The sequence below is a fragment of the Temnothorax longispinosus genome, chromosome 1 (assembly GCF_030848805.1).
Source record: "Temnothorax longispinosus isolate EJ_2023e chromosome 1, Tlon_JGU_v1, whole genome shotgun sequence".
In the NCBI taxonomy this organism is placed as follows: domain Eukaryota; kingdom Metazoa; phylum Arthropoda; class Insecta; order Hymenoptera; family Formicidae; genus Temnothorax; species Temnothorax longispinosus.
In genome coordinates this window covers 2,273,017-2,299,772 of record NC_092358.1, presented here as the reverse complement: position 1 = coordinate 2,299,772, position 26,756 = coordinate 2,273,017, and the positions used below count along the sequence as shown (strand labels likewise).

General features: G+C 43.7%; 1 protein-coding gene across 4 annotated transcripts in view; it reads left to right on the top strand.

The window, feature by feature from the left end:
* The window catches only part of Cda5 (Chitin deacetylase-like 5), a 51,307-nt gene that overhangs the window by 17,661 nt on the left and 6,890 nt on the right, over positions 1-26,756 (top strand). For all 4 annotated transcript variants that reach the window (XR_011731439.1, XM_071774242.1, XM_071774248.1 and 1 more), the window contains exons 2-11: positions 18,814-18,988; positions 20,785-20,880; positions 22,570-22,897; positions 23,337-23,392; positions 23,676-23,830; positions 24,172-24,341; positions 24,467-24,516; positions 25,083-25,214; positions 25,795-25,836; positions 26,053-26,246. Coding sequence is in view for 3 of the 4 variants with exons in the window: in XM_071774242.1 (XP_071630343.1) it covers positions 18,814-18,988; positions 20,785-20,880; positions 22,570-22,897; positions 23,337-23,392; positions 23,676-23,830; positions 24,172-24,341; positions 24,467-24,516; positions 25,083-25,214; positions 25,795-25,836; positions 26,053-26,246 (1,398 nt within the window). In the remaining variant the exon portion in view is untranslated. The remainder of the gene's footprint in view (positions 1-18,813; positions 18,989-20,784; positions 20,881-22,569; positions 22,898-23,336; positions 23,393-23,675; positions 23,831-24,171; positions 24,342-24,466; positions 24,517-25,082; positions 25,215-25,794; positions 25,837-26,052; positions 26,247-26,756) is intronic.

Here is a 26,756-nt window from a genome sequence, read left to right as displayed (position 1 = left end):
GAAAGAGGACGTGTCATAACGAGGAGAAATTACACATTCGAATGTATCTTGTTTATCGTTAGACCTTACGTTTTTCTGATCTAAGACGTGAGCGATTCCTCGGAGCAATACGCTTATTCTTTTCCTGACGCCTGCCTCCTTAACCAGATTCTAGCTTCTATAATCGCATTCGAGAGCAAATAGGTACGTAGGAAAACGATCGCGTGAGTATCCCCCGAACGGCATCGGAATTACGACTGAATCGAGCTTTAATACGATTGAAATTGCATCCATATTGAAAATATAGCGCATTATATTCTGTGATGCAGAGAAAGTTGGTAAAGTGAGCAGCATTCGAGATACTCGATCACGCGCCACGTTTTCACAAAATGAGTTCCTCCTTCGCGAAAATATATAGGCGGGATAAATTTTACATGGTAGATAAATAACAGCTCTCCCATGAGGCTTTCAGGCTCCGCGCACGCGATACGAGATCGGTGAGCTTTTCCGTTAATTAATTATTGGTGCCGCGCGGCGTGACGCAATTTATTTTCGCGTCGCGCTGCATACGGTTAATACTCGATCGATCGCACGCGCACGACGGTTTTCAATCGAGCAAATAATAAACGCAATCGCGGAGGCGAGCATCGGGAGCGTTTTAACGCGCGCGGCGCGCCGTGAAGTAACATTGAATGATGTGATAAGTGTCGTCCAGTGAATTTCGCAACGCGACTCCTTACATAATCCTGGATCCTGCCGCGATATTCGGCATAATCGTGACTTTCTTCTTCAAGTACGCCCAATCTTTTCCTCTCGGAATATGCTTGGAAGAGTCTTCGAGCGCGAAACCTTGTTGGAAGAGAGAAATCTTCCCCGCGAAAAATTGACGACGAACCCGTGTCGAATTAAGTGACTAGCGTTTTGGAGAAATAATTATTTTCCAAAATTACACGCGGAGTTTTGACAAATAATTCTCTTTTTTTCCCCCGGCAGAGTTGACGTTTCTTTCTTCCAGAATTTCCTTAATCGAGAGGGGCGCGTAAGTTCTTTGTGGTGCGAAGAAAAGTCGGCTATCAAACGGGTTGGGTAACCTTCGCGGCGGACTTTCGAAATCAAAATAAGAAACGGGCCTTACGATATACTTTCCCTCTCGAGTGCTCCAAAATGCGTGAAACGCGATGACGCATATTTAGGCACGTATACTCGGACTAAATGGAGCGGGACGATGAGGAAAAGCGCGCCGGCCAACGAGAATTTTTATTTGTCGACGGCATGATAACGGAAATGAAAATGTAAGCTTCTCGCCACGGGAAACATCCGCCGCTAATCCGATTGCACCGCATTCAATCTCGTTTAGCAGCGATTAATTAGCACTAATTAATGCAACGCAACCGTAAGAAAACCGGAAATACTTTCTTGAAAGGCTAATACAAATTTTTAAATTACGACGAGATAATATCGCCAGTTGCAACTGAATCGAAATCGTTGAGAAATTTCCAACATGCGTACGATAAAAATACCTCTTTCGTGCGAAAAATCGCGAGTAAAAATAGGAACTTCGTAATCTGATTCACGTTCGCGATAGAGAACGAAAGTTTCGATAATAATATGTACGTAGTGAAAGCGAACTGTCGCGCGCAAGTACGCGATAGACAAATATTTGTACGAAATTCAGAAACGTTTACTACGACATTGATACATCCTGATACATTCGTTCTGTTCGCTTTCCCCTTGTATCTCTCTTCGTCCACGTGACATGCTCTGTTAATTTCGAGATCGTGCATTGGCAAGATCGATTGAGAAATATGATTTCGGTTCATTGGACAAAACGAGCTTTCATCACGGTTTGATACAATAACATGTCAAGCGGGGTCTTTTTATTATGCTCTAAGAAATTGTTAATTGATTTAAAAAAATAAGACTCAGAATATTCATATAATCAACCGAAAGAATGGTATACAGAGCCTCATATGATATTTTATATCTGAAATGTTTGTACTTGGTATATAAAATTGTAAGACTTATTTGATTATGAAAAAAATTCAGATGCGGGGATCCGCACCGTGAAAAAAAAAGAAAAAGTTGTAATTAAATTAATTCACGCGAGTCTCTTGCGATTCGCGTCGGTCGAGTCGCGAGTTGCGATATCAGATTTTCCCGTTTCCTCGCATATCAAAAACGAACGCCTCCAAGTGGTATAGATACGAGTGGCTGCCCTCGTATTCGTACATCGCTCCGGGACAAAGGGAAAGGGAGCAGCGGAAGAAACGATTTTGCGCAATTTCGCAAGTAAAATTCCGTCGCGCGCGTATCGATCCGATCGATGATTGATCTGATACCCTGATACTGTAACACATCGGACCCGCGAGCGAAGGCAACCGGGAGGAGGGGCCCGGTTTCAATTTGGTCCGCCGCGAGAGGACAAAGAATGCCGGGCGTAGCCCGCTGCCTCTCGGAAATTAACGATCGGGCATCGATATCGGGCCGATCTGACCAGCGTTCCCCGTCTGGGACAGCCGCGCGCCGGCAAACGCACACGCGTCACTTGCGTAATCGCGTCCGTGTTACGTGCGAGAGAGCGCCTAACCTTTCTAGAGGGTGGGGGATCGAGAGGGAGGACCGCGGCCGGCTCGTTCCCCCCGTATGTGTGTACTTACGAACGTCCTTCACGCTGATAATTATTAAAATATAATTTGCTCCTTTCGCGCCGCCGCCGTCGGTTAGCGAATCGTGTCGCTCATGCGGCGCGACGTGGCGTGGCGGAACGCGATTAAGGATACGGGGTTTGTGGAAAATGGGTGGCGAAGGCTGTCGCAAGGCAGCCTTGCGAAACTTTAAATTAAGCATTGTCTTGCATTTAATATTAAAAATATAGCCATTAATATCCCTGTCGCTCGGTGTCGCAGGAAAGAAGAAAATGTATAGCCGTTTCTTGCGAAAGCCTCGAATCGTGCTGACGGATTATAATCGTTGTTTCCTGGATTATTAATGTCATTGTAAATGCATTATTAGAAACTATATTATACATTAATACTCACATCTGCAAATTATCTCACGTCGAATAGGTATCCCACGGATTTTACGAGGAGACTCGGAGCTGATTCCTTAATAAAATCAGCTAAAAAACATTACTTTGTAAACCAATTATTTTTCTATGCAACCATGTACGTGTAATTAGGAAACCATCTGGTGGTCCCAGAAAAACCGATTCTCGCTCGTTCGTCTTTATCATGTGCATGGCAGCCGCCTCTATCTCTGATGCGCCTCTTAATCTGCATCGAGACGAAATATATGAGAAGCGGTGGCAATCTCACCAAAGCGACGTCGCTTTTTATGCGGTGGAACAATTTCACCGAGCGGCTACGAGCTCGTTACTTTCTGTTGACACCACCGAGGCAAGGCTGGGCCGGTGTTGCGAGCTACGAAATATCGAGAGCCAGGCTTTCCAGCCTGGCCGGTCGGTCGATTTATTCGCGCGTTCGGTGGAGAGAGGTACGCGGAGAGATGCAAGAACTCTCTCGCGCGCCCGGTTTATACAAGCGCTCACCGCACGGCCGAGCAAATGCATCGCGATTTGTACACCGCACGACTGTATACGTGCGATTTGTGTATGTGTCTGTGTGTGTTTACGCGTCGGGTGATTACGTGGCTACGCTGCTTTTCCAACGTCCGTCGTCTTGCAACGAGGAGCGAGCGACTCCGTCACGGAGGGGAACGAAATCCGCTCCGACGAGACACTTTTACGCCGTCGGACAACGTGTCGTACGGCCCACACGCACGTACAGTACACACGCATACGTATCCTACGTGCATGTCCACGTTTCTATTCCCCTGGCGTCGTATCGGCGCTCGTTACCCCACACCGAGGCGAGAATAACGGAGCTCCGATTGCCACACGCCCCCTCGTAGCCTTCACACTTTGCGCGCACACTTCGCGCGATCGTACATCGGTTCTCGGTTCCGAGATGCGTGCAGATATTGAAATTTGCTGGAGAAATGAGGGAGATTGCGCCAAACCGGCGAATTTAAAGGCTTCGACCGTGAAGATATCAATGCATGCTCCTTGAAGCACAAATATGATAATGATATATTATATAGTGGAGCGAGGACATTGAAGAATCTTTGTTTGTACTAACGACACACGAGAATCTATTGCACGCGACCCGTATCGCGATGTCTTACAATCAGAAGCGGCGCGGCGTGGAGGACACTAATTATCGAGCATCGAGATTAACATATCAATCTCGATTGTAAAGCGTTGTGAACATCCTTCAGTATTTCTTAATTGATTATATTATATATTTATCGCATATACCATACAGGGGCGATGTAAACGCCAACGTGATCTTTACAAACGAGAAGTCACGCGCGCATTCGTTCGTTACAATCCTTCATGGGAAGCCTCGTAACCGTCGATGCAGGCCTCGCGGTATCATTTACAACGGCAACCGTCGAAAGTGCGATTATCATTGTTTAACAGTGACCTTTTGATCGAGCGGGACAGCCGTGCAATCGCGAGGCACGAGGGCGGCGCGCGCGTTCACGATCGGAAATCCCGCGTTCTCCGCTTTCATTTTAAAATTTTCCACAAGGAGCGACTCCCGGCTTCGTGACGAAACGCTCCCTCACCTCCCGTATCAACGGTCACGTTTGGCCACATCCGGATCAAGAAGGGCGGAATTGCTCAGGGCGGCCCACGCTGCCGCCGTTTCAACTGTCAGAACTCGCAATCGCGGCGCGCATGTCCTGTTTCATTATCGGCTATAACTTCCAGTGCGCAAATTATATCCTTCCCACGACCAGAAAAAGAAACGGGACTCAAGAGTGATTGTAGATATATTAATAATTTACTGTGCACATAAGTGAGCTCAAGCTACCTGAGAATTATTGGAAGATGATTTCTAACAATGACTTAAGATACTTATGTTATACAAAATGTCTTTCACAATATGTCGCGCTTCGACCTCACACTTCGAGCACAATTACTTCACCAATTAATAATAAATTATAGTTCTACTAAAAAAAAAGATAAAATTAGCATTCTAACTTGCATTTACATTTTCTTGACTATCTCTGACGGTAATTTTCCGCCTAGACAAGCTGTAATTTACATCAGTCGGCTTAATTAGAAGAAAGAAATTAAAGTGGCCGCTGCCAAGAGAATTCTGCGAAAAAGATCAAAGTTCAGAAAAGCCAAGTGATCTTTTAGTTTATATTTGTAAATCGATTTTTACCGTTTTATATATTGTACATTTTTTACTTGTTATGTATTTGTCACGTCAAGTTTCCTAATTCGTCTGTCTGGCATCTGCCGCTCATCGCTGCGATTAATGAGTAGAAAAGAGAAGGAAAGCCGCCTAGGTCGTGACGTGACGCAACGAGAACTCGGTTGCCCCAGCCCGTTCCATTGTGTCTGAGCACCACCTCCTGTTTCTACTTACACTTACTACGACCACGCCATCCTTATATATCTACTACTGTCCGCTCCATCAACCATGTATACAGGGTGTCCCAGCTCTAGCAGGTTATCCTTTAACCGCGAATTTTTCCTTCAGTTTAAAGTTGATATTTTTTCACATTTAAAATAATAATAAATATCAAGGAAGGAAAATATAATCAGCTATTATAAATCGCCAAAAAATAGTTTTCTACATATATTTATAACTCTTTCAATTCGTCAAAATAAAATTATAAAACGGAATTATAAAACGTGGAACGAGATTTTATTATTTGCAGGACTCACGTTTCAACTCTTGAAAAGCCCTTTTTTCTCAATTGCTTATCATTTAAAATTTGTCTATTTGGAGAGAAAGAAAAACATGTAAATTAGAGGTGGTTGAACAGGTCCGAGATACTTTGTTTTTCTGGTGCACGCGATTGCCACACCTCTCCATGTGCAAAAGAGCTGTTAAAAGGTTACGATCGGTACACACCCCTTTGCGTAGCCTTCACGGCCGATCGCTGTTCGCGGACTTAAACTTCCACCAACGGGGAACTTTCATAGCGCAACGGAGACGAAGAAGTAAAGTAAGATTGAGGTAATCTGATCGTACATTTCTATATTTTCATCCTGTCCGCGTTTTGTTTATACATAAACCGTATAATTTATGCAGCATTTCTCCTGCTGCAGCAAACTCAGCTAGGATAAGAAAATCGCGTGAATCTGAGAAGCTGCTCCGATTCGACGTCCTTCCTATCTCCCTGCGAGATCGCATGTCCGAGATCGTCTCGCGAGAGCAAAACGTTTAGTTCCCCCGTGCATGAATTTAATATTGTGCCTTTCTAAAGCAAACGTCCGGCTGCGAGCGGCAGCAAAGGTTACACACATCGCTCGCTCACACCCCCCGAGAACGCGTAACCTTCACGCTGCGATTCCAATCCTATCGCCGCACGCGGTCGATTTACCGCGAGAAGGGATCGTCGCGATAAATTTATCTCCGTTTGTCTCTCTTTTTCTCCTCTCTAACCGGCCGTGGATTGTCTATATGGAATCTCGAACCACTTGCATGTTTAACACGGCGTACGCCCATCGCGTTTATGCGTGATACTTGTACAACTTACTATTAGGAGTCTAAAATTATTCTACCTGCACAGAGTTACACAGAGATATCTTTTGCTTCAGGGATTACTTTATTTAAATATCAAAATTATATCAGTTATTTTGTTTTGAAACAAGAAAAATGAGATTTTAATCACCTTTAAACTTGCATAAATAAAAGCAAAGATCAATACTGACAATAAATTTCAAAGTCTATGTTGTTTGGATTTTTACTTTTATATATATGTTTATTTAAAAATTTTATTATTTCTCTCTTTCTCTCTCTCTCTCTCTCTCTCTCTCTCTTTAAGTTATTATGTTTATAAAATTCTCATGTTGTAACTTATAAAATATTTTTTTATTGTTCTATATTAAGGGGAGAATCCACGGAATGCGCGGTGAAATTTGTAATGCTATCAGAGCCTTATCAGAGCCTTTCCAGCGCTCTCGCAATCGCACGCGCAAAATAACAAAGGTCGAGCGCGTTGCTGGCACACACTCCTGTGACCGTATAGATAGCCTTCACGGCTGATAGCGCGGTGGTTATCGATCGCGGTCTGCATTTCGCAAATTTTAGAAATGCACGCCGCCAATCGCCGCGCCAGCCCGATCTCTTCAGTCGTCGTATCGATCCTTCCATTCCCAGCATAGCTGTGCGACTGTTATATCAAGAATACCTAATTAAAGAATTACATAATCTCTTGCGAAATTACTTTCGGATCAAATTAGCGTCTCTGCGTGTATCGCAATGCGACTTTCTATCGGGAATGTAACGGCACACCGCGGTGTAATCGTGTATAGCTAAAAATAAAAACTTACCGAATAATTTCGGATAAATCGAACAGAAACCATTACATATATTATTAGATATACTGTTATTTATATTACGATAAAACTATATATTGCGTTATTGTTATTTATTACTCTATTTTATTTTAAAGAAATTATGACATAAATCGATTCAATTCGTTCTTTTTATATGTATCCTTGATAAAATATTTAAAACACAGTATTTATGGCTAATCACGTAATAGCCCGTTACTTTCGCGAATAGTTCTATACATTTCCGTCTAGAACTTTATACATTATATATAGCGTGATTATCGTATCTCTCAAACGACAAACAGCGTTTGTCGGAACTTTCCATTGGGAGAATTTCGATATTAAAAAAAGGAATATTACACCACAGAGAGACTCTTTCCAAACGTACGATTAATTTCCGGACCCTTCAATTAACGTTAACGAACTTACTCGTTACTTTCCCGAGTCGTTTTCCACTCGATCGGCCCACGCGAGAGTTCGCGGGGTTAAGGATGGTACATCCTTAAGGATCCATCGAGAGAGGTAATCGATGCCGCGGATATTATCCCAGGCGGAGCGCTCTTGCTTTCTGATATTTTCATCTTGGGCTTAACGAGAAGCCCTCTCTTACGTGTGCGCGGAGAGGATCGTGGGATCGAGAAACGAATGCCAGGCAGGTCGCGAGCTGTCTTTAGTAATCTCCAGAGACCTGGTCGATCGTGAGTGGGTGTTCCCAGCTGATCCGCAGGGTGCAAAATATCGGGGTGTTCACCGTTGCATATGACTAAAGGTGGAAGTAATCTCGCGAGAGCTTTTTCCCTCTCTCTCTCTCTCTCTCTCTCTCTCTCTCTCTCTCTCCCTCTCTTTCGTTCTGTAACCCCGTTCGATTCTGGTTCGCGAGACCGACCGCAAAGTTGTTGATGACAGACGCAAGAAGATTGACGAAACGGTCAAAGATTTAATTTTTTTATTAGAAATGTCCTAAGCTCTCGCGTATCCACTCTCAGAAGCAAGTTACGCAAAGTTCCCGTGCAAGTTAACGTGCAGATTTCTGCAAAAAAAAAAGGAAAAAAAGAAGAACCTTCTCTCACCGTCGCTCCCTTTCTTTCCCGCGCGTCTTTCTCATGAATCTAGCGATCAGTCAGACCGCGAAAGGGCAAACGGAACGGGGGAATCCTATCCCACGGAATCCTCCGTGTCGGGTGTCGGTGAGCGTGGATGCATCGGATCTTACTCGCACATTCTGATTTCATGTAACTGCGCATTAATTAGTCCATTGCATCGTGGATAGCCAACCGGCGCGCGGGTCAGACGTAAACCCTGGCATTTCGGAGCACTTTTGCGCGCGCCGTTAATTTCGCAGGACGAGGCGAGGCCTCGCTCTCACGTTCGCTCGTCGCACATCCGACACGGCGTGTACACGTCATACAAAGTCATATTTCACCATGATAATACCAGTTTGCTTGTAGCAATACCTCGCCATTATATTTAGATTCTTATAAAGTACAAGAGAGTACCGGGGTTTCTGGCTCACGATATTGCGGGATCGCCCTAAACCTATCGTGTCGAATCGCCGTTTTTTCTCTCTCTCGAGTGAAATGCGAAATTGATATTACCTTGCATAATCCCCCCGTTTGTTGCCGATTGTGTTACGGCGCCGGCGATTACAATGTTCAAAAGATTTCAATGCTGGTGATTACAATACCGCGGATTTCAACGCCGGCAACTTCAATGCTGCAGATCTTAACACGCCACGTCCGGGGATTTCAATGCCGGCGATTTCAACGCCGGAGGTTATCGCCTGTAATTTCGATGGTGGAGCCGCTCAACCCCACGAGACTCGATGTAAAAAGCCTACTTAATTCTCAACGATTTAATCTTTTGTACGTTCTATTACATACGAACGTTTTAATTCAACGCGATGAAGACGTTTGAAATGAGGAGATAAGCATTTACAAGTTTCAGAAATAACAGGTATTATACGTATGCTGTTGCATGTTTGACGTAGCAAGTCAATATCCTTTCGCTCTTGATCATATTTTCTATTTTTTACAAGACTGATGATAAGTTCAGCAGGAATAATCTTCTATTCTATTATCAGAAATAGTGCGTCAAGAAAAGACCAGAAAATATAAAACTAAGCCTCGTTAACGATTTATTTCTTTCGTTACTCGTTCATGAAGCCTATTATAGCTTGCAATTAGGCTAATTCGCAATTTCACGAAGTCCCTCAGTCGCATCTCCGCGTCTACGTATTATTTCCTCCGACTTTCTTCGAGAGATCGAAGTCTTATTATATCACGGGACGACCTCGCCGAACGATCGTGAAGATACCGTGAAGTCGCGGTTCATCCAACCGTGTCACCGCGTCATCCAAGAGCCCCGTAAATTCTCTCTCTTTCACTCTGGCCGGGCATCTTTTCACTTCTTAAGGCCACCGGTTGCGTCCAGGCACCGTTACGCGTTTACATTCACGCCTGACAATCGGCGGAGGCGCCGACGATTAACACGCGAGGAGGACCCCGGCCGCCGTCTTGCCCCGGCCTCTGACCTCTGCCCTACGTTGCGAAATTTGTCCAATCTAAAACGAATATTTTTATCTCAGCTAATTATCATTGCAAATAATTAACGATTCTCAGAAACCGTTGATTTTCCTGTCGATTGTTACGCCGTTGTATTGCAAGTGTTGTCGGGTTATCAAATGTCTCTGCTTGCGACTGTCTTTTCGTCTCGTAACTGCGAAATGTTCGCGAGGCTTCTGCAATAATCGACCTGGAAAATGATTTATACGAATGCTGATGTAATTCCCGGCGAGGTCGAGTCACTCGCCGGTTGCGAGCGTTTGCGTATCGAAATCTGTTAAGATGCGTACTCCTCGAGAGTCGCTTGAGCATCTCGGATGGGGGCAGATTAAAATCGAGAGATTGTGCAAGCGGACATTGAATGCGTCCCAAACAGTGTCAGGATGTCCTGCGGAGAGGATCTTGATGCCATACATTGTGTGCGAAAAACAAGTACCGTACAAAACATCTTTGCGAACCACGAGCCGTCCTCCATATAGAGAAGATGTTTAAACTCGCAAATGTTGCCAGATAAACTCGATGACATAACTAAAGTTACTTCATTTAAATAAAAGATATTATGATGATTTTTATGTGTTTTAGAAAGAAACGAGTTTCCGTTCAGGAGTAAAAAATTTAAAATAATTTTGTATTCTGATGCGACATATGTGAATAGCACAATAGAACTGCGTAGGATGCTGTAAAAAGTGCAAAAGAATACGTGATTTGTCGTACGTCGACCTCTCTGAATATTATAAAGAGATATATCATTGTGTAATAACATACAAATAAGCCAAATCAACGAATTAAAATCCCATTATTATATATCTCTCCATATCTCCTGCCTTTTTTTTTTATATAAAATAGTTTGCCCAAAAAAAGTCTTGCCAAATTGGCTTTGTCATCTCCGATGACTTTTGCCCTAAGTTTTGCACAACACATAATTGTTACGACGATCTCAATCTCGGATAATAATGTTGTACAACGTAACGCATAATTTGGAGCGCATCGACTTCCATCGATATTTTAAACGGCCTCGGTGACCTTTCATGGACGAGAGAGAAAACAGACCAGCACGCCGGGATGCACGGATGATAATTGACGAATACGTAATGCGTGACGTAATGCCGTGTGGGCGGCGATTGAAAACGTTGCCCTCGGAATAATACGACGCTGACGATACGCGAAATAAGTATTTACGTCCTGTCGTACTTAACGCTCATTAGGGACGTAAAATAAAAGTAATTATCCTTCGTCATTTATTACGAGCGATAGTTTATTTCAATTTCGGAAAGATATATGTCGTAAATTTGTACACCCGCAAAATACCTGCCAAACGAGAAGTTCAGAATCGACAGGTTATTAAGATTTTCGATAAACGAGCAATAAATTAAACACGAACATCAACGTCCCTTACTCGATTTTATATTTAATCTGTAAATACGTTAAATATATTCTTCTGATGAGACAGTATTTTTTTTTATTTTTTTTAGAAAGGAAACCTTTTTTGTTTCTCTGGTTAACTCGGAAACGTGATTTACTTTATATCCGATATTGCCGGAACATTTCTGGTTAAACGCGAAAGATAGGGACTTTAGTTATGGTTGCGGTTACGATTCGATGCTCTACTTAAAGAAGGAATCGGTTGTCGAAGTCACGCGAAGAAAGCTTAAACGGCGAGACTGAACGAACTTCCGAGGCCGTAGGCGCTGACAAATTCGCTGAAATCGATATACACTCGGTGGGAATAAATTTCTTCATCATTATCGCGCCTTCTTAATCCTTGAATTAGCAAGCGACTTTACGTAATATTTCTCGTTGGATTGCAATGGTCGTTCCTCGCGAATATCGAATAAATGATATTCAATCTGTTGCTCTTTAACATTTAAAAGCAACTGAAATATGCGAAATAAAACGTTGTAATAAAACATGTATTTTTAATCCGTACTTCTCAACCATTTTTTTTTATTTTATCATAATCTGAGGAATTCCTGAAGTTTGCTTCAGTAAAAGAAAAATGTTTCATTTTATGTTTAATTTTATACTTTATGATCCATTTTAACTCTATTATCCTAATTGATACTTATAATCATCGTTACTATCGCGCCGTAAATATTTCGCAGATCTAATGCTTTTAGGAATTCCACTAGCGAAACACACGCGTTTCTTGCTATCCGTGGTATGCCGTTTTTGTAAAAGGTATATATCGAGACGCTTATGCCACGCGTAACTGCCAACAATCTCATTAATCGCATGCACAAAAAAAGGGAGCGAGGCAAATTGTAGTGCCGCCGGTATTTTCATGGAACTGCGAAAGCATGCAATTGTCGGTCCAATGATTTGACAAAGAGGAGTTTGTATACACGAGAGAGAGAGAGAAAGAGAAAAGGTTCCAGAAACCAGAGTTTCACGGAAAAATACTCGAGGCTTAATTAATGACGACTTTCGCCGTTTATTATGCAAGCCCCCGACTTTATTCGACTTTTCAAGGTCTCGAGTCGCGGCGAAGGAAAGATTTTGCCAGGACCGGCGAGTGGCGACGGCGGGCGCGGCAGAAAGCGCCGCGGGTCTGCGGCAATCGCCGGATTTCTGATTGCCTACTTTTACCGCTGTAATGGGACGCGTGACCGGACTCCGGAGTGAACCAAATCTCCTTTACAATCGAGTGCCCCGCCCAAATAGGCAACGAGCAATCAAGTCGTTCCGGCGCGATGGGGGACGGGAGGGGAATGGGGGCTTAAAACCGCGCTGCGCGCACGTGCGTATACGACGATGAAAACGCAACTGCGAGATCGCATAATTCCACGGTGGTGCGATAATGAGTACTTTTTAACGATCGTAAGCCTGATCGTTGAATATATCGCGGGTATATATGACGATTGCGATAACGACGTTCTCGGATAACGCAGCGCGCGCGGGACTGCTTAAATTCCCGATCCGAAGCTCTTTAAAGCGATCCAACGAGTTCTCCATCACGTGCCTGTTAATCTCCTTCCAAGCCCCACGTGATACCGAGCATGTGTACTGCCACCGTTAATGGAGATCGAGCGATGCCCATGTTTGACCGTTCTAATCGTTGATTTGCCATAGACAGACGGGTCAATTTTTTTTCTCCTTTCCGCCGATCCGAGCAACTGCAAAGTGACGACTATATAATAGAATAAAGAGTTAAATTACCCGCGACTGATATTTCTTCTTAAATTCCGCTTAATTCTCTTTTCCAAATAAATATCGTAAGAAGTTTTACAGATACAATAAATAAAGTTTAAGGGGAATATTAGAAGGTAATCGCTTTAGTAAAAAAAAGTAAGTGTTAGGTAATTTAATTACAAAAAATTTAATTTATGTATACAGCTATATTAATGTAAATACTGCACTTCTTATAACAAGCAGGGAACGAAACACGACGAGTTCTCTGCAGAGTTCTCTTCTTGACCGTTCGCCGCGGAAAACCGCGAAAGTCTGCGAATATTGTTTTTTCCGACGTAATTACGAATTATCGTCGCCCCGTCACGTACACAATGATTTATTGATTTGAGCGCGGATATATATATACACGACTTCGGACGGGCGCCCGTGCAACAAGGAACGCCTTAAACTGTATAAACTGTCCGATATTATGCAAGCGGCGCTCCAGTTTCAGAGCACCGCTTCGGTATTCCAGCTCACTTTCACTCATTCACTCGCCGACTCTTTTATCCTGTGCCGGGAGTCCCCTTCTCTCTCTCTCGTCACCCTGTCTCTATTTCCTTCGCCCTCACGCGCGCTCCTCCGTCTCTCTCCGTTCGCATGACTTTCACTTCTCTCAGACTTCGCGAAGTCCTTCTTACCTCGCGCGTCTCGTTCTGTCGCCGTGAGGACTTCCACCGCGCGCGGCCGCCTTAGGAAAAGCCGCGGAAAAAGCCGCGTTTATATTCATACGGGTCGTACACATACAGCGTACACGTATAATCGCGTATACGGATCGTTACGAGGCGGCGATTTTATATGCTTACAAGTATATAAGGAGAGCGCGCGCCGATATGCCAGAACGATTTCCTGGTGGCGCCGTTTCGATAGCGGCGGTTCCGGTTGCTCCGGGTGCCACGTTGCGTAAACACACTACGAATATGAGACACTAATAAATTACGCCCCGCCCGGAGTTCCGGATTCAAAGACCGCCGCGGTATAAAATAATCACTCGCCGCAGGTGCGTGGTGCGCGTAGTCTCCGATCAATTTTCGCAACGTCTTTTCGTCGAGGAGCTGCCTTTCCATCACAGCTGCGATATCACCTCACGCGTTCGCCGCGGGAAAAAAAAATTATTATACAAATACTATTTCACTTGCAATATGACTTGCGTAAAAAGTAAAAAGACTTACGAGAGAGGTGTTTGATTCTTTAGCGAACGACTGTCTGTCATTTCTTTTATCACAGAGTTGCAGAGTATAGTTGAGTCCGCGATTTCGCATCGTTCAATGGTGCAAATCGCGCCTACATTCTACCCGCACCCTTTCGTGAGAAATTTATTTGACCGTCTCTCTCTCTCTCTCTCTCTCACACACACACACACACACACACTCTCTCACTTACAAAAAGAGTGACATCGACAACTGCAGTTTCTTGCAAAACAGCTGCTGTAAAAAAGTTTCGCAATTTTTTATTACACCGAACCCGGTACTTCTCATTTATTTTCCATTATCGAGAATGTATAAAGAGGTGTTTGCCTTTAACTCTGTCAACAAATTCTGTTTGTAGCTCGATATCAAGGAAAAGGCCTTGGATAAAAAGGTCTTCAAGAATGTTAATGGAAAATAAAATTAGAAGAAGTTAATAAACACAAAATTGAAAAAATAGAAAAAATATATGTCGATATATTCAATTATCAATTGTAGATAAATATTATAATATTGCTTAGATATAGTAGAAAATGTGTTTTGTATACAACACGAGGCGTGTGGTCGTGTTACAATTAGCAACCAATGCAATCGTGAAACGTGAGATGTTCGTGTAATTAGCGATCAGAGATTTCAGTGAAACGCGAATCAGCGCTACACGTTGGATACATGTTTAGCAACCGTAAAAGGCAGCAACGCACTTTGTGTCACTTTAGCAATCGCGACGCATCATTTGAGAATTTCTAGGTCGGCACGCGACATTTATTGTGTGCCGGGTGCAACGTTCTCGCGTTCACCTGGTCGCGGTGCGTTATATTCCACAAGCACACTCCTAGAACGTATTATTTGACGATACGCCGTACTGACTAACGCACTAGAATGTCGCTGGCCGCAGAGATACCTGATTGCATTATATTTCGCAGGTAATTCCACTTCCATCGTCAAATGTCAGCGACGCGATGGAAAATTGCGTTACTGTGTGAATTTCTTATGTAACGTCGGGATAAATGTACACACAAGGTAGTTGAAACGTGTTTCAGGACAAATTCACCTTCTCAACCTGCGTAACAATTAATCCAAACGTGGATTCAATCCGGAATTTTGCAAATAGTCGTCATTAAAAATTAGATAACGAAAGATTGATCAATGAAAAAGTCCCTGAAAATATTCTATATTCAAAAATATTCATGATTTCTCATTCCTCGAAACGGAGTCGCCCCAATCGGAGATTGGAACAACGAGAACGGTTGAAGGTAAGATTTTGGACCATCCCGCGGGCAAGGACAGCGACCTCGCTTTCAAGGTCGCGAGTGAAGGATTTCGAGGTCGACTGCCGCGTTGACGACAGCCAGAGAGAAAGAGAGAGAACGGGATCGGAATCTCCGTGTTGAAATTGATTTCCCTGACGTCAGTCCGCCGCGTACGCGTCCTTCTGCATCCGTGCGGTCGAGGACGTTCGTATCCCGTTCAAATCCACCTCTTTCCTTCGTTCCGGCATTTCCCGGCGACCTTCGCGACCGAATACTTCGGTTGTGGCCGATGCCTTCGATCAATGCCGCCAGGAAGACAAACGTGTCTTGCGCCGCGAAATGCGTAATTATACGTGCGTGTGTAAATTGCACCCGTGTCTCTCTGTCATGCAATTTGGTTCGAGCGCGACTTGCGCTTGCAGGTCTAAATAATAAACGTTCTCCGTATTCGCGAAACTCTTGTAGGAACATTACGTAATAGGAGGATCTAAACCGGACGTACTTTCCTTGCAAGAAGAAATTAAATTGCACGGAGAGTCAAGCCAACAGTTATCATACGTTTTTAGGCTCGTAAACCTCATAAGTGCATTAACTCACGCTATACCGCATAAAACTCGTCGCCATTATCCCGGGCATCGCGAATTAACCGGGCGGAAGGGGGGTAGCAATTAATTTCCCTCGTATATCCCGCTCATTCCGCGCGGTTGCGCGCTCACTTAATTAGTCGCATTCTCTGGAAATCAATCTGGCATTCTCGATCTCTCCTTCCCAGCGATCAAAAGCGAGATCTCTCCCTCATTTTTCCCACTCCGGTTACCTAATTTTTAATCGCCGTGACGATAATGCACGCTCGCGCGCCCGGTATTCAGACAAATTCGTTATTGCTCGTCATAGAGCGCATACCCGCCGATGATTGCGCAATGGTTTCCTACATGCGTATGGGAAGCAGACGTCTGCATTCAGAACGCTACTCGGACATGCTTGAAGCACCCACGCGTGGCCGCGCGCACCACACGTCGCGATTCGCGTTCGCGTCGCGCGCAAACGCTGGCGTGGCTTCTGGAAAGCAAAAAACTGTCAAGCAATAACGATAATAACTCTTTTGTCCCGCGTTTGCGTCGCGTGACTAAAAATCCAGCCGTGTCCGGCTCGCGTCCCATCCGAGACAACGCGGAAAACGTTGGAAAACGCGGACGTATGCGCACATCTCCGAGCGCTGTTTCACCTCGCTTTCACGATGCTCCATCCGTCGCGCGCCGGTCACACTGTCAAATTCGTAGTGTCAAATCATACCCAATTTGAGTCAGTTTTAACCATTTATAGGTCGCCCCACTGCTCCTGCTCAATATGTTAATTTAACTAAACCAATGGAGTTAAAATAATACTGTTTTGTGTTAAGACAATAAATTTCGACACACATGGTAGTTAAAAATAACAAAATGTTATTTAACTTAAGGTATTGGTTTAAATTTTATCCTTTATAATATTTAACGGTGCAGTCGCCCCCCCCCCTCGTCGTTGGTAATTTTACGCTTTTTGTCTCTTTTTTTATCTTTTTTTTCTGTCCCATTTTTCCGCCGATGATTGAGGAATGGAACGCGCTTCCGACAACGCCGATTATCCATTCTTCGGCCACGGTTGCACGTTTTCTCATTAAGTCGCAATTATCCCGGTTTCCAGGGGCGCTTATTAATCAACCCGGGCTCTATAATCAGAGGGAAAACCTCGCCGTGAAAGACCCCAGAGGCTCTCTCGAGCTTCCTCTTGCGAGAGAGGCACGGATTGCGAAACCCGGGCAACGCGAGATGCGCGTCGCGCGTACATATATACCGCCTCGCTGTTTTTCCTCGTGCGTGTCGTTTTGCGTGCCTACGTTGCGTTCGGGAAAATTAATGCCTCCGCATTGTTGCGGCTTCTCCACGCGCGACGCATTTTCTATGTCTTTCACGTTCTCCACCTTACCACGCCGATATTCTTGCCGAGACTGTCGTGAGAGCGTTTCTCCAACCGAGTCAGTTACCGTTCTTTCGAGCCAGGGCGGTCCGGCAAACACGTTCGGACGTTATACCCGAACGCTCGATATAGCCACGTTGTGCGTGAGTGCAAGGTCGACCAAAAATCCGGCTACTTTTTCCGTTGCACAACCCACAGCCGCATTTATCGCGCTCGTGTTTCAACACGCGAGTAGGACAAGCGGTACACGATGATATACGGCGAGCAATCATGTCAAGCTCGTTCGAAGCTGAAAATGTTTACGACATTTCATGGCCCGACTCGCCCCACGTCGGAATAAATAGATTGTAATCATAATTTACACCAACACGTTGACGCACGCTTTGTTCGTGTAATTAATGAATCTACATTTACGTCGTGCTCTCAGCTTCTGAAATTATTGGCTCGTGCATAACGTGGAGTTTAATTTTTAAAGAGGGATGAAATTTCAAGTTGAAGTATGAATCAAACATGAAAACGTTAATAAAAACCGTTTTGTTTGAATAAAATATATTTACTTAAGAACTTAAAGTTTATTAATTGATTATTACCTAAATGTGTATCAATTTTACAAAGTAATGTACTTTAAAAGAAAGAAATTTATTTTTAGAAAGTAGGGTAAACTTAGGTAAGATGACCATATATAGAGGAAAGATGGCACACCCATGTTCATTCCATGTTTCATGACGAGCTAGATTGAGAGAACATGGGTTGGCTGTCTTTCCTTTATGGCCATCTTACCCGAGTTTATCCTAATTTTATTGAAATGCGTTATATGTATTATGTCATATGTAAAATGGAAAAACTTGTACAAAATTAACGAAAGTTTATATCTTGCACGGTAATCCGACCGCAAGGAGCAACAATAATCTTTGCCAATCTTAAAACAAACGTTGTCGGTTTTATATATCCGTACGAGGCCTATTAATCCGCACTATGTTCCTATATGACTTTCTTTGTTCTACCGTTTCGCAATGCGGGCTGCATAAAAATGTTATTTCGCAATTCCATGGAGATCTAGGATCGGATAGACTATATGCCAGAGGCCGTATAGGCTTCGATAGGATCAGACGCATGTCCGATTCGGATATGCATTGTATAATCGGATAGAGACCCGCGGGGTATTTAAGACGCGAATTTTGATCTGGCGATAATTTATTTGTGATTCGGAAACAGATAGGAGACCTCGCTGGTCTTTAACGAGGTTACTGACATCAAATTAATTAAGTCCTCTCATACGTTGTACGCTGAAGGACTGAACAGCAACCTGCGGATGTTTTAGACTTTAGACTGAAAGGCATTTCTTTTTGTTCCAGGATGTCAACGGATTACTCCGAGAAGCGCGAGAGCCAGCAGAAATGAGGCAGTCCTGGAATTTGAGTGCCCCGAAGAATTTGGATACTATCCCCATCCGCGTGACTGCACGCAGTATTATGTGTGCGTTTTCGGCGGCGCCCTGCTGGAGTCCTGCACGGGAGGCCTCATGTACAGGTACGCGAGGCTAGAAGCACGAATATGCTGGAAAAAAAATAGCGAAAGGAAAAAATTAACTCGGACTCGACATTTCATTATGGAAAGAACGTTTTTTTTTTAAATTAATACTTAGCGTGGAGAAATCAAACGCGTCTCGTCTTTGTTCCGCTCCGATTTGCGAAAGAAAATCTCGTGGAAAATCTATGATTCTAAAAATAATATTGATATTGCCGCAGCAACGTTAACGTTTAGTGTCGGGACACTAAAAATCCCGCGTGTAAGTGTTCGCGAGTTCTAAGATTACGTGCGAGATAATAGAAGATGGTCGACGTGTGGAATTCTTTTACTCGTTACCGGAGTTTCTGCAGCCGGCTGGCGCGGGGGTCGACGACCGCGTTCGCGATCACCTTCGCGGAGTGCGTTCTCCAAGAGAGAGAAGAGAGGAAAAAAAGCAACGCACCGTGGAAACGACTCCGCGCCAGTCCTGACGACCGCGACCGATCCGGCTAATACGGTCGCGGATTAGCGAAGTTAAGTGAAATTAGGCGAACGGAGCGTTAATGGATGCGCCGAATCGGGCGTACGCGCGTGCAATCGTCGAGCGGGCGTATATATATGAGGGGGCCGGATGCGCGCGACCCGTCCCGCGCTCCCAGAGTTGCATTACGAGATTCGTGAGAGATTTCGCGTTACCGCGCGTACGGAATCGCACTTTCCCGCGAGCGCGCACAGCCGCGGATCGAAAATTCGACGCGCCGCGGAAAATTTATTCCTCGGGGTATATATCCTCCAAGAATGGAGTTTAAACGAATAGCGTGAAGCTAGTTTATCAAACCACGAGTTAGAGATGCAACTCACGTGTCTCGACACGCAAGAACGCGAATGTCATCTCGTTATCAGCTCTCTTATGTCTTACACGAGACCCGATAGGCCGATATTCGACCGACCGCGATGAATTACTTTCAATCCGCCGTCTGGATTTGCACGGTAAAAGGGGGTCGTACGCGTAACCCTGGAGAAAAGAAAAAAAATCGATCCAGCCACACCTCGCCCGATACGAGCGAGCGTGAACGAGTTCGCCGCGCCGAAGCCGGTTGATACAGCCCAAGGTGCTTAATGGTAACGCGATATCCAAGTACGGGTGAGATCGAGACGGCCGGCGCGGCGGTTCCAGGAGCGACGCGCCAAACGCGGCTCTCTCGATGACAGACGGGTCTGGGGTCCGGAATTCTCGGGAAACGCTCGTTCTCGAGTCTTGCATGAGTCGTTTGGACATTTTACCACTTAATTACGATTTCATTATACGGATTGTACGTGCGATGGAAAGCTTGGCGGATGATTGGATCTAGGAATTATAATCTCAGAATTGCCTTGATAATTCTTAGGTGTCATAATGCTATTTAAATATCATTTATCCCGCTGGAGCAACCGCAAGAACATTCGCGTTAATTCGAAAATAAAAGCTTTGCACTTTACGTCGTATATGTATGTCGTGCGTTTACTTACGGCGTTTTTACTTACGGCGAGTAAATGAGCCTTAATTAGCGTGACGCGTAAGTAGCGGAAGAGAACTGTGTATAGGATAATTTTCGCGTAACCGAGGGAAAAATGTCAAGTTGTGTATAAAGAAACGTAATGTGAAATAAGCGAAGTGGGAAGCGATACGTCTCTCGCGTTAGTGCAAATGTAATTTTAATGATACGACGGACTTCGACGAGAACTCGCGTGTTCGGCCAGTAAGACCGTAGTATCTAATGAACATTAACGATCCGATACTGAGAAATCCGAATTAATTTTTTGCCTTCTTTCTCCAGCCACGACTTGCAGACATGTGACTGGCCGCGAAACGTAGGCTGCCCGGAGGGACATTCGTCCAACAAGGAGGCCGAGGAGGATCCCCTTTTGGAGAGGTGAGTTGTGATTATTTCGATATCTCACATTCGACGGAATACCTTGAAAAATATTTCCGCAGCGTAATTTTCAATTATGTACGTCAATAATTATAAATTCGCATTAATATAACGTTCTACATATTTTTGGGAATACATTTTACTATAAGATTGTCTTCAGCACTGGCATTATTTTATTTTATTTTCTCGCTGTACATGCCATGTTGCAATAAGTACATGGATCGTCGCGTACACAAAGTGTTTCTTATTTTTTTGCAAAGTGTGTCTCGCTACAAAAACGATATGAGTAGTAGAGCATTGCATTCCACACGTGAGATTTAGTTTTCGTCGCGATTGCAAAACAATAGTGTGCTCGCGCAGGCACATATACGCGCGTTCGCTAGCTTCACCCACGCTCGCGACAACCGATGGGAGAAAAAGGCGAGAGTGAGAGTGAAAAGAAAGAGAAACAGCGGTCGATTAAGGCGACTAGAGTAGATGGCGAGCGCGGAGGAGACTCGCGGGGAGAGCCATTAGTTTCGATAGAACAACCTCGCGATCGCGTTTTCTCGGCTGCGGACGCGTCGAATAATCTCGCGCGCAATACTCGAACGCGCACTCTCGATTCAATGTAGCAAAAGAGATGTATCGGCGGTATTATGCGCCGATAAAAAAAAAAATAACGTACGCTCGAACGACAGGCGCGTTGTTAGAGGCCACTTCGTTCCGCCTGTAAACCCTTACGGACTCACTTTCGTTTCTTATTATTATTTCTCTCCAACATAAATTACTCCAATTTAAAATTTAATTGTTGCGATTAAAATAAACGCCGCGAATCCGTTCGAGCGGGCTTGTTACATTTCAGAAAATAATACCGCCGAGTCATTGCTTTTTCGTTACTCATTGTTGTTCATCGTGGCTATTAAAACGCGTGCGAAAACTGAAAAACGTATATAAGGTATACAGATGACATTTTTATTACTCTCGAGCAGACGAAAGTTCAAGGAAAGTAAAACGGGCCGAGCAAGCCGAGCAGTACGTAGTGTATACGTGTTAAAATTAATTAATTTGCCTCGTTTGTTGCATGCGTAAATAAAAACGTGTACGTATTTGTATGCGAGATCGGATCTTTTCGAGCAAGAACGACAGCCGGGTCTCTCCGTTACATAAAACCGAAGTTGGGCAACGCGCAGACTGGATACTCATTAATTGTATTGTGCACGAGCAATCGGGAAAGAGTTTCTCAACGGTTCGCTTCGTCGCGAATTCCGGGTGTCCTTGCCATTAAAAAAAAAATCCTTAGGAAGACAATTCCGCGGTTACATATATTATCGTCGATGTGCGACGTCTCCCCGAGAATTTTTAGCGCGTCTAGACTGTCTCACGGTTAGTCTCCCAAACGGCATAGAAACGAAAGCGGATACTTGAAATTCTGAACATTGCTTCCTCGACTGGGTATATTTATTATATTCTCTTGTGTTATTTCTATGCGACTCTTGTACGGAAATGTAGGCCCGCTCGCTTACCAGATATTTGTATGCGATTGCCAGCATTAGTATTACGTGCGATTCTCCGTGTGTTGATATTATAAAACATTCCGTAAAAAGAAGAAATCTCGTTGGTGCATAACTTTGCTTTCCTAAAAAATGAATTTTATCCTCGCGACCAAATCGGCGATTGCACTTAAAATCGAACCGTCACAATCCGTAGATCCGCGAAACTCGAGACGCTCCAGGAACAGCAACAGCAACAACGGCAACAACAGCAGCAATTACGAGATCAGCAGCAACAGCAGCAGCAACAACGACCGATCCAGAGGCAGCCGATCTCGGTTACAACCGCGTCGCCGCCGGTCTCGCAGATCACCGAGAGGCAACTGAGACAGCGACAGCACTCGAGGACCAATTACCATGAGGATGAGTACGGTCCCGCCTCGGAGGTCGAGAACGATCGGCAGCAACGGGTGTACCGGGGACAACCTTCGACGATCGGCCAGGTGCAGCGCGACCGCGATGGTCTACGACGGAATATAATATCGGTGAGTCGCCATACCGTTGATGTTTTTTTATTAATTAGCTTAATTATCTTAAGCTGGCTCAATTAATTCTATATAATCATTATCTAAATAATATCAAAAAATACACATTTTAATAAATAATTTTCTTCTTGAAAGAATATATTTTCTAATTAATCAGAATATGGATTAAAATAATTATAAACAATTAAACAATTATAGCTAAATAGTTTTAGTAATAATGGACGTGTCATAATGCCATTCAATATTGCAGTTCGTGGTTCAATCACATAAATGAATACAGAGTTATTGACGGTTCTTTTTGAGAGAAAACGCAAATAGAAAGTTACATTGAATAGGCGACGGACGCGTCCGTTTAACGTCGAATGTGAATTTAATCAATTAGCAACGAATGCGGCAATTCAAGGTTACCATTGAGTTGATGGTGTCGCGTGTGTTCTAGGAGAGGGAGAAGGACAGTCTGGTAAGCGCACGTGCCCAAGCCGAATCTCATTACAGGTTAGTAACGAAGTTACAAATCACTCTTGAGAAAAGAAAATGGTTTTCGTCGCGATTAAGTAAGACTTCTTAATTTGATGACCGTGATTTCTCTCTGCGAAACTTTAACATCCCTTGTTAACGCAGCAATCAACCATCTTTCCGATGATATCTCTCTCTTAATTGAAATTTTACGTAATAAAATGATATCTTGATACGCTTCACATTTCATCGTGAAAGCAATTGAAAACAGAGTTCCGTTGCGTTTACCCTTTTGCCACGCTAATTTCTCTTCACACTTTAGAACGTCTGTTCCAACCACCGAGTCGTCGAGGCTTGCTAAAACACTGGCCTCGACCGTGGCACCGGTCTTGTCCAAGGCTTATTACAGCGATCCGGATCAGAGTTATCCGTATTACACGATTTACGACGACGACGTTTCTATTTATAAAGACGATGGTAGGCAACCTTCTGAATTACTTTTTTAAAATCTCGAACAATGTCTATATAAAGTAACTTTGTACTGTTCCGAATATTTGTTATTTGTGTTTCAAGGTCTGTGTAACTTGGACAAAACGCAAAACTTGAAAAATTGAAACTTTAAATGAAATCTTTCGTTACGATTTAACCTGCATTTCATTATTTTTAAGTCTACTTTTGGAAATTAGTTTTGATTGTTAAATATGTCAGATAGAATGAATAACGTTGAAAGATAGCGATAATTAATGCTTAATTAGCTACATTAATTTTTTGCAAACACATTAACGCGATCTCCAATGACCTTATATTATTTTACGTAGATTACAATCAATATACCATCAATCAATCAGTGCCAGTACAACAGCCAAACGTGAAAATTAGCGAGGTGAACACGAAGCAATATCAGAAACCGAAGAAGGTCGGCGTGAACGAGGCGGACAAGTACAATCTGAATCACGACGTGCAAGACTACGATATCTACGAGAATCAGGTGTGAATACATGTTCCACGCAACAGATTAAACAATATTATTAAAATTGTTTCACCTCTATCATAAGGGCAGAGACCTTCATTTTGCATGCATCTAAAAATGATGTCTTTTTTTTCATATTTTAGGCGCAGCTGAACAAGAACAAGTTCCGCATTTCCGATGGCCAACAGTACAGGTAAGAAAATTGCTTCTTTCTTAATTGTCAATATATCACAATGAGAGATTCAAATGTGATTTTATCCCATAATTGATATTTATGTAATGATGTAATGATAGTTAGAATTGCGTTTAAATGTAATTATTGTTGAGTTTTATTGGAAAATTATCGCATTACGTTTCTCTCCAAGACTAAATTAATTCTGATTAAATTAAATCCTGTGTTCTTTTGTGACACAACAATATACGCATTTAATGTACAAATTAATAATGTGCAAAGGATAATGTATCTCTTAAACTCGCTGTTATTTTAAGAAATTATTTCTCTCGTGTCTACCGCGTCCTCGCTGATGGATGCACCTCTCTCGAGCAATTTATCATCTCAAGTATCGATGTTGACGCGATCGCGCGAGGTTGTCGCGTCTAATCACCATTTAAAAATAGTCACCGTGCGTGCGAGAGCATCGAGTCGATTCAAGACCCGTCCCGCCAGTTTTTATCCGGATAACGGGACGGATCTAGACGAACGTCAAGGTGGAGATTCACGGTTACGCGACGTCACGATTCCATTAATTCCATTTGCAGGACGAACGTGCTCAGCCATCCCGTGGTTCACGTGACGACGCCGAATGTCATCGTGGACACCTTTATACCGCTGACCACGAGCACGCAGACTCCCAGCACGACCAGCAGACCTTACACCGTCAACGCACCGAGGTATAACGCTCGGACTTAATTAACTTTTGCTCGCGATAAGCGTGTAGCTTTAAATGGCGTAAAATATGTTCAAATTTATCACAACTACATCTGCGACGTAAAAGGACGAACAAATCTCGGAGAGCTCATAAATATTATCTCGGCCTTCAATATGAAATCATAAAAGGTGATTTGTTTCCATTCGAAAGCCAAAATTTATCCGTCTCGTATGTGCTTTACGAAGGCTGCCTCGCTAACTCTTTTTACCGTGTTCCGAATAACTTTTCGGGTTACACCGCGCGATTCCGAGGACGCTATTTATGTCGAACAGATTTAAATATCTTGGTCGAGTAGTCGAGCCGCGGAATAATTTTCTTTAATCGTCATACCGGGCTTGCGCATGGCGCGACGCACGAAAAGGACGTCCCTGTGCCGATTTCCGTCGGCCGAGACCCGATTTCGCCGGGCTCTCGGCAAAACGAAGAGCCCTCGCTTTCTCCGCGACGCGGTAAACGTGCGATTTTCCTTATTCACCGCCGCCGGAAATCCTCCAGATCTTATCTTATACTCCAATTTTCATCCTCTTCTCTTCTCTTTCCAGCCGAGGTCGGCCGCAGCAGATCCATCGGGGCACGGCGCCGCCGTAAGTTCATTGTCAATTCACTTTCTTCAACGGGGCATGATTTAGCTGATGTATAACTCGTGCCACTCCATAAATCCGCGAGCGTATCATGATGATACGCAGCACACCGAGCGCTACTCACTTTCAATTCGGTTTCTTAAACGCGGAACAGTATTATCCGACGATTTCTTTTTAACGCCGATTTAATCCTTTCGATTCTAATTAATTCACTTCCAGGCGATCTCGACCCACCTTGAAGCCGTCCACCGAGATAGTCTCGAAGGCGCAGGAGTTCGTTGACATCTACAGGTATCCTCCAGTGAGACCGGCGCCGATCTATCCGACGCCGCAGGTAGACAAACCGGCGGCCAAGTGCCGTAGGGACGTTTGTTTGCTTCCGGACTGCAGCTGCGGCGGCTCCGATATACCAGGTAATTTAGTGACGCAGTGATAATCAGTCTTATTACCGTAAAAACCACAAAGTCTGATTCGTTAAACCTACTCTAGATTCGTTCAACCTTGATTGTAATGAGATTCCTTTATGTGTCCAGAACGCAAAATTACGTGGTTTAAACACAGAAAAAAAAAAGAAACGTCAAATATAAAAACTTATGTACTTGTATATACGCAATAATCTATAAACTTTTTATAAGAATTTCCACTTTTTATTTCTATTATTTTTTCTTGGCTGAACTACACAAAATGACTTTATTCAAGCAAGTTTTCTTCGCGGGCGCGTTTAACGCAATATATATCTCATTTCAAGATTATAGATTGTTGCGTATATATACGAGTATTATAAGTCTTGATTTGACACTTCTTTCTTTTCTGTAAAGTCGCGGCTAAAGTAAACTAATAACTGCATGAAATTTGCATCCCCGAAGGATGCTACGAACTGTTTAAATTCTCGTTTTCGAAACAATCAGTTCGATCATTCCGGT